Source organism: Agelaius tricolor, unplaced genomic scaffold, assembly GCF_023055355.1.
Source record: "Agelaius tricolor isolate 1412-34295 unplaced genomic scaffold, bAgeTri1.0.p SCAF_6, whole genome shotgun sequence".
NCBI classification, from domain to species: domain Eukaryota; kingdom Metazoa; phylum Chordata; class Aves; order Passeriformes; family Icteridae; genus Agelaius; species Agelaius tricolor.
This window is the reverse complement of record NW_027269266.1, coordinates 33,380,736-33,401,427: the sequence shown is the minus strand read 5'-3', so window position 1 is coordinate 33,401,427 and position 20,692 is coordinate 33,380,736. Positions and strand designations below refer to the sequence as shown.

The following is a 20,692-nucleotide window of genomic DNA, read 5'->3' as shown; positions in this document are numbered from 1 at the left end:
GGTTTGGTTTTCTTTTCCCTGCAGGAATCCAAACTATTGTCATAATGGACAGCAAAGATGTCAGGTGGATGCATTTTGTTTCTAAAGAGAGTAATTGTAAATATTTATTTATGTAAAATCACAAGAGAATGACTTATCAGAGTGTTTGCAAGAGAAAGGAAGTTGCAGAAGGAATTTAAAGCAAGATGAAAAGTAAAAGCTTGAAGACTCTCAAAAAGCAGCAGCCAGAGCCTGCTGGGAAAATAGCTCAAAGGGTGACTAGGAAGCAAAAATATCAGACCAGGGAAGGAAGCCTGGCTCTGTAAAGTCAGCATGGGCCCAGGAGGTGCTGAGCATCCTGGTACCATTGGTTAGTGGGTTTCTCATGGAACAAACATAAGCAGGAAAGGTGGGGTCAGATTAAAATTCCTGATGGAAATGAGCCACTGGCAAAGGCTACAGCTTCATTAGAAGAAAGAAAGCAAAGTATCATTGGCCATGAGAGGGCAGTCACCCAGCTGTGGAACTGGGCAGCCAAAGGTCTTGGGGCAGGATGTTTGAGAGCTTTCTGTCTTGTTTGTGATTCATATGAGCCTGAAAGGGAAACAAAATATTCTTTCAGTAGATTCTCTGCTCAGTTTCAAAGAAAAGAACCTTGGGATTGGCTGGTTTAACTTGATAGCCCAAATGGGGATCTGGAAAGATAAGCCAAAAGAAGGAAGGCATATGGCTACCTTTCTAAGCTGATAAAGAAGACAATTCCTGAGCAGCCTCTGGGGAAAAGCTTGGACTGGTAGCAAATTAACAGCCTAGCGTGGTGTGGTTACTGTTGCTTCAAGTAAATGGGTCTTTAAATAAGCAGAGTTTTAAAACCCAGCTGATTTGCCTTTACCTGTATATTCTCCCCTGGTAGATATGACCTGTGAAAATCCCAAACTGGGTGTCCTGCTCTGGTCAATGTATATGATAATCAGGAAATAAGATAGGAGTCACAGAGCTTCTCTGGTGGTGTATGCTGTGCTGAGTAAGGTGAGAGCAGAGCAGCCACACTGCTGCACAGCCTGTCCCTGACTCCATGCCTGCATCCAGCTTCTCGTCAGCAAGGGCAAAGGAAGGGAACACTGATGTCATCCTCAGTAGCCAAGATCCCCCAGAGATGCTCTGAAATTCACAGTAATCCAATGAGTAGGAGCCCACTTGATCCTGTGGGTAAGGGACAAGGAAAGGCGGTTCAGGAGGTTGGGCATTTGCCTTGCAGCAGTAAACACAAATCAGAAGAGGACATAGGCTCTAGTGAGGAAGCTGGAACCTGTTTGCAGCAAAGCTCCTTAAGTGCAGCCGTGGCCTTGCATGCAGGAGAGGGAAGAGGCTTCTGACATGTTTATGGCATTACTTGTTGACAAGGTCCTTTTCTTGTCAAAAAAGGTTCAGTGATAATGCAGATGAAGGGAAGGGGTTCCGTGAAATGCTGCTGAAGTAGAATATTGTGACATTCACTTGTTGGGTTGTGAAGAAGTCCTCCAGCTGCCAGGGACAGAGGTCAGTACAGGAGCTGAGGCAGTGCTTGCTTGTCTTTCCAGCAAAGGAAGCAGTAACTGATCTGGAGGTTTCTCCATAACCTCTGAATGCTTCTGACAGGCAGCACTTCCCAAAGGGAACCTCAGCTGAAAGTGATCCACAGCTGACGTGGAGATCCAGCTGCTCCAGGCTGTCCATGCTGCACCCTTGCCATGAATGAGGAGAGCACTGGCTGGAGCCCATGGGTATTGGACATGCTGGTCAATACTGCATTTTTGTTATGAGCAGACTGGAAGGTGGAGGCTTAAATTCCAGCACAGCAAAGCAAGCTGTTTCAAAATCAGGTGTTTTCACTGAAAGGATAGAAGCTCACCAGCAAACAATCCAAAGTGATGCAAAATCAGCTTAGTCCCTGTGTAGCTGTAGACAGATGGTGCTTATAGGCCTCTGCCTTTGGTACAGACAGTTCATTTGTGGGCATGTCAATATTACCAAACCCCTGCACAGGAGGGGAACAGTCTGTGGCTTCACATTTTAGCCTCCTTGCATTTGACAATGTGTTTCCTATCAGACACTGAGGCTTCCCATGGGTGGGCTATTGGCACAGAAGCACCAGCAGTGTGACTGCAGCAAAAGAAACATCTAATCTCAGTTACAACCACAGAAAAATATCACTTGTGTTTAGACAGGAGGACGTTTGTGGTCACAATAGACCCTGTATCCTGGCAGTCTTTAGCTCCTAGTGCTAGGGTGCTGTGTGGCTGCAGACTCAGCTGTGGTGCAGCACAGAGCTCAGGACATGGATGGGAGATCTGTCTAGTGCTGCAGCTTAGAATGTAGAAAAGAACAGGGCAAGACCTTCAAATCTAAGGAGAATTCTTTGAGGGAGATCAGAAATAAACAAGAGAGGAAAAACTCTACAGGAATTAACAGACTCCAACCTAGGTGTTCTACTTCCCTTCTCCTCTCCAAGGAATCACCCCTTTAATGGGAAGGAAATCGTGGGGACTCTTTCTGTAGTCACACAGCTGTGATGGTAAAAGAGCATTTGGGAAGACAAGATGGATGTAGGAAAACCACTGGAGAGAACTGAAACATTGTGGGGAAAAGAGGTTCACCATTTTCCTCAGGAACTAGCAAGAAGGTATGGATAAATGTAGGCTTCTGGGGAGTGCACACAATTAAAGGTAGTGCTACAATTTCAGTTTTCTTCTACCCAGGGAAGTGATTATGGAGTATTTTTACCAGCTTCTTGAAACTATAAAGTTTACAATTTTTTCCAATACAAAGTTAATACATAGTTGGGTTTTTTGGTCAAAAGCAGAAGAACAAAGTCATCTGGCCTGGGAATCTGTTGCAGCAAGGGAGTCATGAGGAACTAATCTAGTTGATGGCAACAGGCTTTCAAAGAAGAATTGAGAGGCTTTTCTCTGAAGTCTTTTTGAGCACACAGCAACACCCACAGTCTCATAGGATTGTCTGGGACTGTCTGAGCATATGGTGGAGCAACATCAAAGTCAAGCACATGTTTGATCTATGCCAGCACTGACAGATTATGATCTTGCACTTGCAGAAGGGTGGAACTGGTGTCTCTCAGCTTTGTTGCTACTGAACTTACACAAAGTGGGAGAGGACTGTGTGGCAGTGAATGACATGCAGAACTCTTTCAGGCCATCCTGCTTTAATCTTTCAGGCTTCAGGCTCTTCTACAGATTACAGTAAATTCTTAGGCTTTAATACTCAGAGTATTTATACTATTGCTCTGGTGTGAAGAGCAGTTGAGTTTTATGATCTGGCTCATAAAATGAGATGAGATATTGTAATTCACCAGATGGTATTGTAATTGAGTTATGGGGGACTTGCTTAACTTCTCTGTGCCTCAGTTTCTCACACACTGATGGGGAGTGCATAGAATTGTCAACATTGTTTAGCAGTGCCTAGAGCCCTGGAGCTCTGCAAGTGAAGGGCAATAGAAGGAAAATTGCACAGAATGGCCCTGTCATGGTTATTAGGATTTATAAGACACAGGTTTATTTTACAAACCTGTTGTATAACCCACTGAAGTGTTACACCCATTAGATTTTACTGGGATTTTTCATTGTTTTGTGAAAGAGAATGCAGAGCCAACACAATCAAATCCTCCTCTCTCTCTCCCTCCCTGTACTGGTCTCAGAATTTTCCTTCAGCAATCAGTCTGAGAGAACAGTGTATAATCTTCTGGCATGTTCTTGTCCTCAGACATGCACATACACACAGATAAAATATCTGAAATGTTACATACAGGGAGTAAAAGACCTTTCCTTTGCTAAAAAAATCCCACAGGCCCCTTTGCTCTCCCACCTTGCTGTGCCTGCAGTGTTTTTTAGGGCTGACCTCAGAGATGCAGCCATCCCTCTCTCCCCAGCCAGGCTGCCAGAGCTGCTGAGGGACATGGGCTCAGTGTTAGGTGGGGATGGAGGACAGAGCGTCCTTGCTGCTGTGGCCAGGTGAATATCCAGACCCATTGTCCAGGCAGAGTGCCAGGGATCATGCTATTGTCAAGCTTTGGGAACACTGACTGATTTTTAAATACATTTATTTATTTATTTATTTGTTTGTTTGTTTATTTATTTCTGACCATTTCTAAGTGTGCATCCGCTAGTAAAGTACTGCTGCCACAGCCTGTGGTTCTTTGGAGATTAAAAATGGGGCACTTCCAAATTTTTATGAGATTTTCTTGACTGTGCTAGATTAACCTTTAGAACTTAGTGGTCCTTTTCAGCCTAAAGAATGTTACTAAAATTAAAAGAAACTTGCAAGGTTTCGTCTGGATTTCTTCATTTTCTCAAATTAATTGAAATTATTTCTGATCTGCTTTGTTCTGTTTCTTAAAGAGTCTGAAGGCCATCTTAAGCAAAAGGAAATTAGTAGCAGGGCAGAGCTGCATCTCTGTGTCTCATTTGTAACTCCCATGGGAATTTCATGGGTCACCACCTCCTCCACACAGACATCATTACCTAAGCTTGATATATTTCTTTGGCATATTTAATGTGGTTTATATGAAAGGATATATTGCAGCCATCAACTATAAGGTTCAAGTTCAAAAATGTTTTAAGAGATGCAGAAAATTCACTAACTTGACTGTTCAACCCAGCTCCAAACACAAGCTGTATTCTCATCTCTACTAAAATATACACTTTGACCCAAAGTGTCCTTAAAGCACACTTTGGGTCAAAAGGTTTCATGAAACACAGTTGAAAGAAGCATACATTGGTAATTCTGGCACTTATCTTTGGCAATTTGAAGGAGAGCTTAATACCTGCATCAGCTCTGTAAATAAAGGCACCTTTAACAAGCTCTGAAACTTTCCTAACTAAAGAGGAAAATGTGCCATTGTCACTTGCAGTAGATGTCCAGACTGGAGCTGGGTGGCTGCAGCCTGTGGGGCTCTGCTGTCCTTGCAAGGAGGCTGAGAGGAGCCTGAATGAATGACAACAAAGCAGATGAAAGGCTGTTTCAGCTGGACAAGCCCACATTCATTAACTGGCAGCTCTGCCCAGCTGGTTTATGATTAATTCTGAGTGCCATCCGAGGGGGAGAAGCATCTGTGGTGGCTGTCAGCCGTCAGAGGGCTCCATCCAGCACAGCCCTGCCTGTCACAGGCTGGGCAAGCCACCAGCCCTGCTGTCAGGCTGAGACTTTGGGTAAGAGCTCAGCTTCCCATCAGGGCTTGCTGGTTCAATGTGCTCATAAATAGGAAGGGAAACACATGTTAAGGATCCTTTTCCTTTCCTGTCCTTTCCTTCTGGCGTTCAGCCTACAGCTTTGTGATTTTAGGATGAAAGTCACTCAAATGGTTAATTTATGATTTCTTTCCAGTGAAATCTTGTAAATCTGACCTGAATCCAGCAGAATATCTCTGCTATTTCTGTTGCAGCTGTGGGGTTAGAGATTTCTCTAGGATCTGCCCTCGGAGGCCTCACGGACCTCATATGAGCCCCACTCCAGGGGACTCAGCCTGGGTGAAGGTTTCTCTCTGGCTCTGTGTTGTATCATCTTGAGTAAGAGTTCCCAAATCCCAGCCATTGCCACAAGAAATCTGCAGCAGCAAAATGAAACATCATACCTTATCTAAAGTATGTTGTTTTCTGAAGCTACCATTGGGAGTATATCCATAGATTTATAAAGTCACTTTCTGGAACTGGATTAACTCATACCCTTGACCATAAAAATAACCTGAGAATGTAAACATGTTCTATTTCAAAGGTGATTATTTTGAATTTTTATGTTCTTTGAAAACAGCTGCCTCTTGGAAAAGTCCTAAAAGGATGTTTTCACTTTGTCTTTTTTTCTTATTGAACATGTTCTTTGGCATTGGAGTTGTTGAAAGAGCAACTTCTGTATGAGATGTGTAAATGCATACTCTGTGTGGGCAGGCTCTTCATATTTCACAGAAAACTATGACAGTCCTATTCTTGGGCTGAGATTTTTTCCACTGATGGGGACTGGAGTATTCTGAAGCTGTGTTTAGCAAACAAAGCTAACCTGGAGCCTAAAAATACACATTGCATTTGCAAAGGGCCTGTGAGCCTGCCAAGGTAACCCTTTTGTGATATAAATCAAGGCAATACTGTAATAGTTGTACATCTTGGACCCATTGCAGTTACTGACAAAACCCATACCAAAGAAAGGTGGTGCTTACTGGAAGATCAGATTGCAGCAGTCCTACCTGCAGCCCCTTTGTGAATCATTGGTTTTTTCTCCTTCTGCTGCCCTATTACCTGTCATACCTGAGTGGAGGAGGTTCTTGGGTCTAGAATCAGTCTTTTCTTAAATATTTGCTTGACAAATGCACCTTCCAGAGCAGAGCCAGGGATGGAGCCCCTGAAATATTAACTACCCAAGTCATTACATAATTGATACCTGTCCTATATAGCAATACCTTTACTATTAATGGTATGTAATTACTTGGTATATAATAATAGTGTCTATTAGAATTTAGTATCTATCTATAGGAATAGCATCTATTAGTAATAGTGTCTAATAATATCTACAGTAATAGTATCTATTGCTAGTACTGGTAGTTAGATTTTGCTTGTCTCCTCATTGAGATCAGTACATGCTACCACTGCTCATACCAGCAAACCCAGAGTGGGCTTCACCCTAACTTGTGTTATAGTAGCATAAAGACTGAAATGAGGGGCTTTTTTTTACTGTCTCACTTAGGTATAGTGTTTTTCACAATAAAGCTGTTCCACAGATTTTCAGGCTTTTCTTCTAAAAAGGAGAACCCAAATTTTTATAACCCAGGACTGGAATTTACTCATGAGGATGTGACAAGTGTCATATTAGAACTATAGCTGTACATCTATATTTAATCTTATATTTGCAAAATATTTAAAGAACAACACTTTATTTTTTTTAAGTAGCAGTACAACTCCAGTAATGTAAACCTTTTTTTCTGCAGAAAAAGAATTGCTGGTAGAGATATCTTAGCAACTAAGCCACATCAGGCTAGTTTTGATATTCTTATTCTCATTGAATGATAATAATCCTACTGAAATTTAAACTAGACCATGAAATGAGGTGATACTAAGAAAGATTATGTTGGAATGTGGCCTAAAATAAAGTAATAATCACACTTTATACCTTATTAAATTACAAGCTGTCCATTACCTATATACTACACTATTTTGTACCAATGCAATATGTTCAAATTCAGTCCTGAAATGCAGACAACCACAGAAGCTTTGTGTTAAAAATTGAAAAAATTGTTTACAGCTGCATAATGGTGACTGAATTCAGGTTACGTTGATATAAAACTCAACTCTATCTTTGTATTTTATTACAAATAAGTACTGGAGATAGGTGACTCATACCTCTGTTACTTTTTAAAGGACATTGTCATTTTCAGTACATATTTAAAGTTTGAATTGAAAAATATACCATTTTTAAAAATAAATCTTCTGCCTTTCTCTTAAATTGAAGTTTTTGACTGAGTTGCAAACTTGTGAGGAAAAGCTGAGGAAGAGTCTTCATTATGAACCCTTCCAGAATTCAACTGACTCAGGTCTCAAAGACATCACAAATAGTGTTTCAATAGAGAAAAAAATATCTGAATGACATGAACTACCCCTGAATGCTGCTGAATCCCACTCCTCTGGGCAGCTCTTTCCTGTGCTTCAGGACTGAGAAAATGCCATCCCCATTAACATGGGGTGGTGGAACTGAGGTAATATATTTTCTGAGACATTTGAAAAACTAGAACTCTGTTCTTCCCTTACCTTGAGATGTGACTAATATCCAGCCTGCAATTGATTTGCACTCAAATCTAGCAATTTCATCAGGTTTGTCTTCCCAGAAACTTAATTTAGAGATTTTCTATTAATACCAGATACTTCACCATTGGCTTTTCTTCTTGGCTCCCTGCCACCCTTCAATTCACAGACACCCATTCCAGCTGCCACTAGCCAGAGGAAGAAACCAACAGGCATAAATAAATATTTGCTATCCTTGGAAAAACCTTTGAGGAAGGTTCTCACTCTGATCAGAGATGTATTTCCCAAGAAGTAAATAAGATTCAGAGGAAAAAAATGCAGTGTATAAATGCACCATCTTAATATCCTCCTTTGTGAATTTTGGTCACAGCATACTTTGATGGAAGTTTACCTCTCAGAAAACATTAAATACACTGCCAAACACAGCTGAGGTCCTGTCTTACCAGTCAGTCAGTGACAAAGCTATCAACTAAGTTTGGCTTGTGGGGTATTTATTCTTAGGGATGATGCACAAATCAGAAATACAACAACCTGGTTGCAGCTCCAGAGGAAATACAAGTCCATGTGTTGTGGGACAGCTTCTCACTTCCCACTTAGCACAGAAGTGCCTAAAGTGATTCAGTTCACAGGGAAGGTGATGGCCAACAGCACTGAGTGCTTTCCTGGTGGCAAGTGGGCTGTAGCAGGACCAGAAGAGGCTATTTGTAACAGACTTCTGGAACAGAGGGTAGAGAAAACAAGAAATGCTTGATCCATTTTCTGATGTGATCAATCTGGAATGTTCGAGATTCTGCCTGTGTCAGAGCCACATTTAGAGCTTAGAACTCTGCATGGCGTTCTGTGAAATGGCAACTTCTCTTATTCTGTAAGAAATGGTTGTGCTGTTCAAGACCACAGATGAGTGTTTGTATTGAACAGATCTGCCTTGTTTGGAACAGAAGAAGCAGCACTGCAGAGCATGCTGCCTCCTTGGCCCTCCTCCACCGCCCCTGTTCCCACCACCGTACTTCAGGCACGGCTGGAGCACTGTAAGTGTGGCTTTCACTTCTTTTACATGAGCTTTAATGACAAAGAATGAAGCATCCTCTCCAGCACTGCCTCATGGTGTCACTCAGCAAACCTGCCTGGCTCTGCTGATGTGGCTCTGTGAGGACAGTCACACAGCATCCCAGACTGGGGCTTGAAGTAAATATCAAGTGGATCAAGGAATGAAATGAGGCTGGATTTGTTCCTGCAATTAATTCAATTAACTTTAAATATTTCCCTTACTCTGTACTGAAACCTTCTTAGAGTGAGGCAATCCTGAACCAGAGGAAATGGCAGGGCAGTAAACCAGTAAGGACAGAAAGGCAATTTTCCATCCTGCACAATGATTTCTGGGTGTATGTCCTGTTCTGCACCACATTTGCCTTACCTAGTAGGTGAAATGAAGGTCCTGAAATCCTCCTGTGGAATCTACCCCCACCATTTCATTTTGCAGAAACACATATGTGTTTGAGATGCTGGTATCAGTTTTCACTCAACCACCTATGCACAAACCTGCCATGTGTGATAAATGCCCATGCACATAAGCATGTTCAGGATACAATGGGAATAAGACATAGCAATTTGCTCAAGTACTCTTACTGCAGGTTCTGCTAACTACAACATATCCTCCATCCTGGCATAAAGAATTCTTCTACCTGCTCAGTAATTCCTGTTCCTTAATTTTAATGTTCATTTACCATATGCAAACACTGCAATTATTGCTAGTGTTCTAAATAAATGATGATTAAATAGTAAATAATGTAAACAATTTAAATAATATCAATAATGTAAATAATAATGTAAATAAATAATAATATAAATGATAAAAATAGTAAATAATGTAAATCATAATAATAGTAAATAATGATTAATAAGATGTCAGGCAAGAAGTAACCCAAGAAAAAGTATGGTGTAAAATCCTCCATTGCCTTCAGACTGATCAGGATTGAACTCAGGCTGCTGATCTCCAGGCCTTTCTCATTACCTCCCCTGCCTGTGCCTTGATTTCCACAGAAAGGAGATCCAAAGACAGGATCTCTTTAGGAATGTTGTGTACTCCTTCAGTAAGAATGAGACTGGGACCAGGGTCTCTGAGATCCCTTCAAGCAGCTTAGAGAGCAATCTGAGCCTAAAATCACCCTTCACACCATCTCCCCGTGAAAACATGATATGAAAATAAGCAGTTACAAGCAGGGTGGGAGCCATGTGAATTAAACCATGAGCAGTTTGTTCTTTGGAGCCTGTAGTCAGAGCTTTACTGGAAAATGGCCTTTCTCTAGGAAGCTGAAGATCAGTTGTTTCGGTCCGGTGTTTCTGGCTCAGTGTTCATCTGTATTTCCAGGGGAGATCACTTTTTGCACAGGACATAAATAAGGCATTTCACTCATGAAAGCTTCATGTTGAAGTCAGAAGGTCAGGCATTCATTGATCATTTAAGGCACTGGCTCTGATCTGCAGTGAATGGATGCCTGCGGGTCAGTATCTTCTGGAGCGAAGTTCGCGCTGCCTGTGCCCTCCCTGGCTGAGGTATCTATTTTTGGAGCAAAGATGCTATTCCTGGAGAGGAGCTGCTGCTGGCAAAGTGGGACAGAGGGGGCAGGGTCAGGTCTAAGAATAGGCCAGGGTCCCACGCTGGCTCAGGGGGCAGCCTGGCTGCAATGTGCCTCTGGGAGAGGAAGAGGAGGAAGAGGGGGAAGAGAAGGAAGCATGGGGCAGGAGGCTATGCTGAAGAGCTACTGTTCAGGCATCTATGAAGAGCCTTGTGACAAGCCCCAGACTTCTCCCAAAGGGAGCAAATGAACCCTTTTGAGGCTGTACTGTATGGTGGCTGGAATTTTATGCATTTCTCCAACAGGATACATGTGGCTGCATGTTCACTCATATGTTTGATGTTTCATAGAAGCTGGATATGGAAGAGCTGTGTCATGAGCTCCAGATAATACAGGCTTCCTCTCTGCCTGAATTGCACTGCTCTGCAGGGCCTCCTGGCCCCCAGGTGAGTGAGGCATGTGTGATGAAACCACATCATTCTCTCACTTGCTCCAAAGTCCTTACAAAGCTGTGAAACACATGAAAATGCTTTTTACCACCCAATAAGCATGCCAAGCTCTGGCTAAATTTCATTTTGATATGGCTTTGCATAAATCATGTAGGCTTTTTACCCTATGTTCTCATCCCTGCCTTACACACTTCATTCTGTTTCAAGTTCACCCTTCATTTTTGTGGAGTCTTACAGTGGGTAGCACCCATCAAAAAATCACAGATGCATCATCACTTCCTTCAGATGCTTCTTGTCAGTTTTTTCTTTGCTTTAGACTCTGTTCTCTTTTTTTGTGAGGACAAGAGCCTGTGGAGTGGATGCACAAGGTAAAAAATGGACTGGGATGTTGGCAGAGTATATCCCTGAGAAGGCAAACATCTACAGTAAAATCAGGGACTGGGGTGGGATTCAGGAGGTGCAGGGTCTCCTAGCTTTACCTGCAACATTTCTGCCTCTTACTTGCTGGATAACCTCAGACCAGTCTTTTTGACCTCACACCTCATTTCCTACAATTTATTCTTTCAGAAATCTTCAGAGGAAGGTCAGAAATCTTAGAGTCACACAGCAGTTTGAGTTGGAAGGGACCTTTAAAGGTCAACAAGTACAACCCCCCTACAATGAACAGAGACAATACAACTATACCAAGTTGCTCAGAACCCTGGCCTTTTTCCTCTGAGGAAATGAGCCACCTCTAGAGGGAAGTTTTTTATGAACATCCCTGTATTGTAGGGATCCTCTGTTTGTCTTTCCATTCCAGTTCCCTCCAAAGAAAAGGGAAAGTTTTCATGGAGAGGCACTTCCAGTTCCTGCTGGGGCACAGGCAATCCCAATCCATGTGCTCTGCCTGGTGCCTTGGGACAATGAGCTTCCTCAAGCCCCCTGGGTGCCAGTCTATTGCCACACAGCCCATGGCAGACACAGCTCAGGGCCTGTGCTCAGGGAAGCTGTGGCTGAGGCTTTGGCAGCCTGAGAAGGTAACAAGCACCCAAACACTATTTAAAAAGTATGGACAACACACCAAAGTAAAGGCTCAGTTATGTGGCAAAAAGCTTAGTTTTAATTATTTATAAGTCAGTACTTCAGAAGATAATTGAAGAGTCTAGAAGTTTCAAGGTGAAAGCCACAAAGTCTTTTTATAGAATCATAGAATGGTTTGGGTTGGAAGAGATCATCCAGTTCCAACTCCCCATGAACTTTGTCTTTATTGTTTTGCCATTTTTTCTTTGCTGAAATGCAGGGTGGGGAAGATTCATTTAGTTCATGGGAGTGGAAAAGTGTGGTCAGAAGTGATGCCTCGTGTTTGCCTAGTTCTGTCTTGAGGAAAGTCTTCTCTGCATTATGAAACAGCCTTGCAGTGTGATTGGCCATGATCCAGAGTTGCTGTTCATATGAAAAAAAACACTTGTTATTTCAGTCTTTGCTAGACTGTCTTTAAAAAAAATCCTCTTGATAGTGCCTCTGACTTAAATTGCAAGAAAGTAATTTTAATTCTATTGTTCTACAAAGTCCATTGCTATAAATATTAATCTTGCTACCAAATGACCTATGATGCCTCCAAAAACATTTTTAAATAGAGCAGGCTGGCAGGTTTTATCATAACAGCAGACAGTAGGATGGGTATAACATGGCTGTGGAATTTTTAATTACAAACTACAGGACTGTGCCTTGTACAGGGGCAATGTTAGAACAAGCAGTCTTTTGAGAAATACTTCTGTGACAATGGTCACCTGCGAAGGAATACTACCATTACAAAGACATCTAGTAATTACTTCTGGATTCTTCTGTAGCTTGCAGGGCTCTCAGATGAGTTGCAAAAGCTCATACTGTTGACTCATAACTGAATTTTAACAAATTTTCATAAGAAGGAGAATTAGATTTGTAATGGTATAACTTTGAGTGTAATTCCTCCCATGTGTATCCTAAGGTAAAAAGAAATAAATGAAATTAAATTTGGTTCTGACTCTAATAGGGTGCATTGATTTTCACTACCGAAAACCTGAAATAACTCTACTAACTAGTTGGAGTAATTTGTGTCTGAGTTTAGGTTTTGCTCCTATTCGTGTACAATTTGATCACATTTTGGACAGTATAAGATGGGCAGGATCCAAACCTGGAGTAAATGATTTTTACAGTGAATCTGATGTTTGTCTAATGCAGGCTCATGGGATTATTTTCCTTAGTCATCTAAAAGTAAAAGATGATCTGCAAAGCAAAGCCTTCTAGAAACAAAACTGTTTTCTGGTTGTTTTTTTCTGAGAAAATTGTTCAAGGTCTCCCTGGATTAAGAAGTCTCCTGAAAGGAGAATCATCCTTGTTTGACAGAGGGAAATTTTCTCAGAATCCAGAAATGGTGCAATCCCAATGTCCATCGCACCCTGCAGAGCCCATCCCACATGTTTTATGCTACTCCCCTTACCACCCCTTGGGCTGACCTCTTTTGCCAGCTGTTGTGGGGTCTCCATGTCCTGGTTGCTAATTCTTCAGGACTCTCATAACTTCTGATAACTTTTCATTTGCCCCAGGCTTGTTTTTCTTGCAGGTTCTCCTCATTGATGAGTTTCCCCTGCTCTTCCCATTCCCATGTCAGTCCAACTCTCCATCCTGCTGTTCAGCAGTGGCACAGACCTGGTGTTTGGAGCCACATTCAAACACAAGACCCAACACCTCAGGTCCTAGGAAACACAAACGGGATCTAGGGCTGATGGAACACAAGCACCTCACCAATGCAGTTTAATAATAGTGTTAATAGTGTTAATAGTGTTCATGTTCCTCCCTAGGGTCCACAAGGAATTCCTGGTATAATGGGACCAAAAGGGGAGAAAGTAAGTGTCTGTTGTCATGGAGTTTGATGTGCTTTTGAGGAGCAAAGAAGCAGGGGAGGATGTTCACTTTTTTTTTGTCTGTTTAGTGAATGGTGGGCCTTATGAATGGAAGGTTTGGCTTTAATTTGAATGTAAAGCTATGAATTGGCTCGGAGCTATAATTTTAAACTTAGTCTTTCTGTGTTCATTTTCAGTCTTGAAGTATAATAGTCTTCTTTTGTGACCTGTTTAAGGTATGCTTTGAGAAAGCATCTCAGGTGCAAAACTCAGCAATTTTACTGACCCAAAGGCCTTGAGCTCCCTATTCCTCCTGGAGAACATCAGGAGCAGAGCTGTCCCATAGTGTGAATTGTATGGGAGAGCTCAGGCTTTAAAGTTGGCCTATGTGTTAAGTTATGTTTTAAGATGTGCAAAGATTTGTTCCATAATGATGCCAAAGAGCCTTACAGCTGAAGCTGAGCAGCTAATTGTGTGATTTGTTATTCAAGGAGTTGACTGTAGATTTAAGGCTGAGAACACAGGAAAGACCAAGGAGCTCTCATACAGTAATTCTTCTCGTTTTACCTCTGTAAGCACAGTTTTGAGCACAAAGATATTCACAGTGTTTTGTTTGGTGTTGTTTGGTTTTTTAGGGGAGGGGGCTGTGGGTTTGCATGTTTGTTTGTTTGTTTTAATAGAAATGCATTGATGCATTGACTTGAGAGCCACTGTGCTTCATGTGGTGACTGCAAGACTGACAAATTCCTTTCTCTGGCAGGGGGAGATTGGCAGGCCTGGAAGAAAGGTATGAATAAAGGTGCAGCCTCAGAAACCCATCCAATATTGAATAGCAGCTGCCAGAGAGGGGTGCAGACAACAGTTCAATAAAATTTAGATAATGTTGAAGTTTAGCCTGTTAGTGCTTCTCTCAGTGGTACCCAGGGGGGATGGTAGGCATCTCTGGCTGCAAGGCTGGAGAGCTGCCCCAGCTGGCTTGAATTTGACAAATTCCCTGAGTAAAAGCATGGAGAGAAACCAAAGAACATTACCTGAAGTGTCTGTGTTGACAATGGGAAGCAGATTATTTGAGTTATTATAAAAGATGTACCAAAAAAACCCCAAAACAAAATCAAACTTTTTACTCATTCAAAGTCTAAACAAGGCTCAGCCAGATACCCCTGAAGGAGGTAACAGCCATTAATGATTACCCTTCCAGAGCTCTGGCACCAATGCAATATGCTGACTACAATCCTGTGCTTGGTGACATATGAGCTGTGATATATTGTCAAAAATATGTGCCCCTACATGTGATGAAACAGAATATGTTATCTCAGTCACTTAGTACATCCATTTAATGTAATTAACTTTAAAGAAGACAGAAATGCAGGATGAAATCAGAGATATGCAGGGGGTGGTCACTAACTAGGAAAAGAAGTACCTTTCTAATAATATACCAAGGATTTTGACACCTTTCTAATAATATACCAAGGATTTTGACACCAGCTACCGATCAGTAATTCAAATAAATACAAAACATATAAACAGAAGAGGTAATTTTCTTTAATCTATTTTCAAATGCCCTACAGTAAACAAAAATATTATTAATATAAATTCAAGGGTTCAAAACAGCAATGTCTTCAAGAGAGTGACACACCAACCTACAAAAAAGTGCTAAACTTTAAACACAGTACATCAACACTTACTCTTCTGACAAATACAAGTAGGTTCTGAAAGAGAAGTCACTCAGGTTGGAAATAAAACTGTACAACTCTTGTTAAAAGCTTCTGGCCCACGAGAATTCACTCTTGGCCCTGAAAGTCATGATGACATTTCTGAGATCATATTGTCAAGTGGTGTAATGCAGTGGAAGAGCATTAATCTGCAACATTTTAGGAGATATTCAAAGAGTGACTTACAAGCAGCAATTAAAACAGATAAATAACTGTATGTACATATGTAGTTATTGCTAGTCTTATAGTAGTTAATAAAGAGCAAATACAGCTAGCAATGTAGGAATGTTCAGAGTAAGGACCAAAGTAACAGGAATAGTTAGTAGTTAGTTAAAGATTTGGTTCTGCTCTCAACATAAATTTGATTTGTAGGGATATAAGTACACACAGGTCGTTTTATCCCCTGTCTGCAGCAGGGACCTGTGTAGGAGTGGTGTTTTTATGAATCATTGTAATCAGTGTTTTCCGTTCAAGGGCAGACCAGGTCCCCCGGGCGTCCCTGGGATGCCAGGACCAGTAGGATGGCCTGGACCTGTGGGACAGAAGGTAAGACTGAAATCCACATGGAACAAACTGCTCAACATCACCATCTGAACAAAAGGGTTGTCTTGGGAAATCTCTAAACAGCTACTTGCAGGAGGCTGGGAAGCTGTAGCAGTGCAAGGACACTCTGTGCTTGTCCCCTTTCTTACGCTGCTCTGCAAAGTCTAGGGTTAGGTTATTCCACCTTTAGTCCAGACCCTGTAGCACTTCTTACATGGATTAAACATGTCAAAAGGAAATTGAAAATTATTACAATGAAGACTCCCTGATTTCTCACAATCACACAAATCAGCATTTCTAAACTTCTTGCCATCATTATGACTCTTCTTCATGAGGATCCCTTTGCCTGAAGATGCACTGTGAGCTCATGATCAGAGGGAAAATACTAGGCTGATTTCAAGGGAAAGAGATGACAAACCATGAGAACGGCTAATCACATCTTTGAAGTTCATTCCCATACAAATAAACACTAATTCCTGTTATTTTTATTAATCAACAGCAGAAGAAATGACAGGAAATGCTTTGCTACTGCATTGGTTATAAAAAAAATCTTCAGGATAGTCCTTTAGTAAGCACTGGCTTATGCAAAAAGTATAACAGCTCTTCATAGGAGCTGTGGTTCATGGAATTTCTACAGACACTTTTGAGACAACTTGCTTTTCCTCAATCCAGGATGCATTAGGGTAAAGGACTGCACACAATGCCTAGTTTGGAATTGCTTTTTCTGGTAAATCTTTGACTCTTCACTTGCTCTGGGAACGTTGCTGCCCCACCTCAGAGGATGTGATGCATTAGCTCTTGATAATGCAAGAATAATAGGAGCTGACTTGTGAATTTAAGCCACATCTGGGAAGCAGACTTGGAAGATCTTCCCAGCCATGTTAGATGAAGAACATCATATTACAGTATGTGAGAATGTAGGCAAGCAGCAAGAGAGTATGTACTTAAAAGAAATCAATGTTCACTTTGAACTGTGAGATGGGAAATGGTTCCTACCACAAACACATTGTGTGCTATGATTTCCCACAGCAGGAGCAGAGAAGGCAGAGGAAAGGTTCAATCAACTCCTTCCTTCATAGTCTTAGTGAAGGAAGAGAGGAAAGCAGAGAGAAAATTCATACACTCAGTCTTCTTCTTGTATAGGTGTTAGTTTTATTTATCTGGTATTCCTAATTTTGATTAATCTCCTTTGTCTCATTAGTCTAGATTAGTCTATTACTGTGCTTTTTCATCACACTCCTAGAAGCATCCCTCATATTCAGAAGTAATATTTTTTCCTACATTTTAACTGCAAGTCCTTCTTGCTGTTTGAAGGTGATTCTTCTGCTTTTATTGTCTCTTCTGATACTGGTCTCTTCTGTTCTTTGCGTAGGTTGACAGTTTCATTTCTTCTGGTCTTTATAAATTTCATTTTCCTGCCTGTCAGTGAAGGCTCCAGTTGAATAGAGCGCAGAAGATCTCTGTGGTCATTTCAGTTGGTCGTGTCTCTCTTGCCTTTTTCCCCATCTCTGATCTTCACCAACTTACAATATTCTTCCTCACCATAGATATTTACTGCATCTCCATCTTGCTATTAATCTCCAGTAAGCTGCTGTTCCAGGTTTTTAACTCATATCCACCTCTGTGGATATTTGCCATTTCTTCAGCTGGGTCTTCTTGTCTTCTCTTACTTTGGCACAGCCTAACTTCAGTTCCTATTTCTCTTACTTCATTCCTTCAAGTCTTGTCTGAACTTCTGCAGGGGCAGCAGCCAATGGGGAAATCCTCTCCATTTCTTGGACAGTGAAGGCCAAAGGAGAGTAAGAGCCAAATGCATTCTGCTGGTAGCACTGCTGCATGTCTGGGGGTCTGCTCTCTATTTCATGCTAGATATAATTACTTGACAGCAGCCAGAGAAGTGGTTGTAAAACTTTTTCATGATTTACTGTCTCCAAATGACTGTTCAGTACATGGTGCCTCAGAACTACTGTAAAAGCAGTCACTATGCCCCCAGAAGCTGTGAGGCATGCAGCAAAATGCCTTTCTTTTCTGCAGCTCAGTGAAGGTGGTGCTGGGTAGGGACAATGCACCTTCATGCAGAAAAGGATGCACTGCTGATGGTGCTTTGCTTGTATGTCCTTTAATAACAGCTGGGAAAACTGAAGCAAAAGTTACCCACACAAGAAAATCCAAATAGAAGAGTAAGATAACATGTGAGGGCTTATGTAGAATACAATTGTAATATAAACCTCTGTCGACAATGCTGCACCAAGGTCAGGCTTAACTATTTGACATAAGACCTGAACCACTGAACTGTCAGACATTCAAATATGACCTCATGGGAGAGCCTCATTCAATAACTCTCTTTATTGAACCCTTTAGGGTGAAAAGGGAGAGTTGGGTGTGATGGGATTGCCAGGTACAAGAGGACCAATGGGCTCCAAGGTTTGTTAACCAAACTGCATTTTCAGGCATTGGTTTCTAATGCTCTGCTGACAGCTGCTTCCCTCATGAATTTTCTGGAAAGCATTTATCAAGATATATGTGTCTAATACAGATAAAAAATATGTTCTACATCAAGCAAGGTTATGTTGTCTGTTTGGGCTTGGCTGTGTTTTTGGCTTTTCATAAAAATGCTTTGTTATAAATTTTTGTAATTTATTTTAAAAGCAAGCTCAGATATAATTGTATCCCACTGGAAAAATGGAGTTCTTAAGCATATCTGCAGCATTAAATCATGTCTGCAATGCTTTCCACCTACCTCATAAGACTGTGAAGACCATTTTGGTCCCCTACTAGAACTGGCATATTACTGCCAGTTGGAATTACTTATGCAATTAGTTTATTCAAATAAAGGATTGGAAAGAAGAACTGAACACCTTTGTTTATCCTACTTTTCTTCAAGAGAAACTCAATTTTATGTTAATGATCACACTAGATTACTTAAGTATAATTTAAGTATGTTCCAGGGGGAAAAAACAACAAACAAAGCAGAAGAGGAAGAGTATTGTTAAAATTATTTTAGATTATTAATTGTGTCTTCTAATGCTTTATTTACTCTCAGTTACAATTTCTTTCACTTGTTTAAATTTCAAAGCACAATCAAAGCTGCTGGCTTTACCTGGCTTTTTCATAATGGCTTTTGGGCTGAGCTGTCTTGCCTTTAATTCATATTTCACAGTTCTGTTTCAGTGCAAGTTTAGGAGCTGTAAATATTCATTTGCCTTTATGTGTTGATGCGATTAATTCTTTGTGCTTCGTTCTTTTTCTTCACTTCAAAGTTTGAAAGTCCGGCTTCTTGGGTGATCTTGAAAGCGAGAAGCATTAAAATGTCTATCATTCCCTTTAGGGTTTTCCTGGAACTAGAGGAGAAAAGGTCAGTGTGACAACAGCATCATGTACAATTTAACATTTGGAAACACATTTTAAAAAATGCAGCTGTAGAAACAAGGTTGAATTTTTATGAAGTCTAAAAGTTCCACTGAGAGATGAAAACATATTGAGAAAGAGCCCAGTCTTGTGGCTTAGGCTGGGGTGCTGAAGAAGTGAGTTTTACACCCTGTATCCTCATGAACAATTTGCTACAGTGAAACTCACTACAGGTTCCCCATCTGCAGCATGGGTAAAATAATCCTTAATTGTTGGTCTGGTTTTGTTAGGTGACACATGCTTTGGCACTGAGACACTTTGTACTCTAGGATCTTACAGTGGGACCTGAACTGGGGAAAGAAGCCAACTGGGGAAAAAAATAAATTTGAAAGTATCATGTCCAGGAAAGCATATATTTAAAGTAATTATCTAGGGAGAATGACTCCCTTTTGCTACAGTCCTCAGCATTAATTCTGTTATGATATCAGTAATGAAGCATATCTCTCACTCTGAAGATATTACCATACTCTGTTGACTTCATTGTATGGGAAAAAAAATATTTTTTGCTTCTTCATGAAATGGTAGTAATTAGGCTGTTGTTCTACTGCTATCTCTCTTCAGGGATCCAGAGGTGACAGAGGCGACAAAGGAGTCAAAGGAGACCCGGTAATTTTCTTTTCCAGATGGCTGTGAATGTGCATCTGAGGACCTGACAGGGAAAAAACAGGAGAAGCATGCAGGAAAGGAGCCTGAAAGCATTTTCCAGGGAGGGCAGGAGTGGTGAGGGAAAGCAGTGGTCCCATCAGCTGGGAGGGCATGGGGCAGCTCCATGTCCCTGTGCCCCCAGCCCGGTGCACAGGGGGTTAATGAGTCACAGGAGGGTTTCCCTGGAGTCACCCCAGCCCCTCCTGGGCTCTGCAGCCCAGAACCACGGCAGCTTCCCAAAATGCTTCCAGCTGGTCCTGTGGTAACACCAGGAGGGGAAAAGAGGGAGAGATTCATGCTTGGGGGTTCTTTGGACTAAGAAAGGAAAAGTAAACTGCTTTTGGTGCAAATGCAGAAATGCCATTCCCAGGCAGGCTTTGGGAGCTATCCAGGTAGCAGAGCTGCCTGTAGATAAGAGAACAATTGAGATGATTTTGCCAGAGAAGCAGAAACTGGCAGCAGAGGATCAGACAGAGGAATAATGGCACCATACAAGGAGCTTTATAGTAAAGTTTTGCTTATAAATCTCCATCTACTGCATTACCTGGAGTGCTGAGTCAGTGCAGGGGTTTTTAACTGATACCCACACATGGCACTTGTTTTTTTCCTTCCAAGGAAGGTGCTGCTTTGTCAAAGATCACTACACATTTTTTGATTATTTTTCTCCTTTGACTTTGTAGGGAGAAATAGGCTTCCCTGGAATGCTGGGACAAAAAGTAAGTGGGCCTGATATGTTGGGAGTCG

The 20,692-nt window shown here is 41.4% G+C and overlaps 1 protein-coding gene across 1 annotated transcript in view; it reads left to right on the top strand.

Moving 5' to 3' along the window:
• COLQ (collagen like tail subunit of asymmetric acetylcholinesterase) overlaps positions 1-20,692 on the top strand; it is a 41,227-nt gene that overhangs the window by 3,869 nt on the left and 16,666 nt on the right. The window contains exons 2-10 of the mRNA XM_071429284.1: positions 8,673-8,782; positions 10,681-10,776; positions 13,599-13,643; positions 14,401-14,427; positions 15,827-15,898; positions 18,257-18,319; positions 19,224-19,250; positions 19,865-19,909; positions 20,629-20,664. Coding sequence (XP_071285385.1) covers positions 8,673-8,782; positions 10,681-10,776; positions 13,599-13,643; positions 14,401-14,427; positions 15,827-15,898; positions 18,257-18,319; positions 19,224-19,250; positions 19,865-19,909; positions 20,629-20,664 — 521 coding nt within the window. The remainder of the gene's footprint in view (positions 1-8,672; positions 8,783-10,680; positions 10,777-13,598; positions 13,644-14,400; positions 14,428-15,826; positions 15,899-18,256; positions 18,320-19,223; positions 19,251-19,864; positions 19,910-20,628; positions 20,665-20,692) is intronic.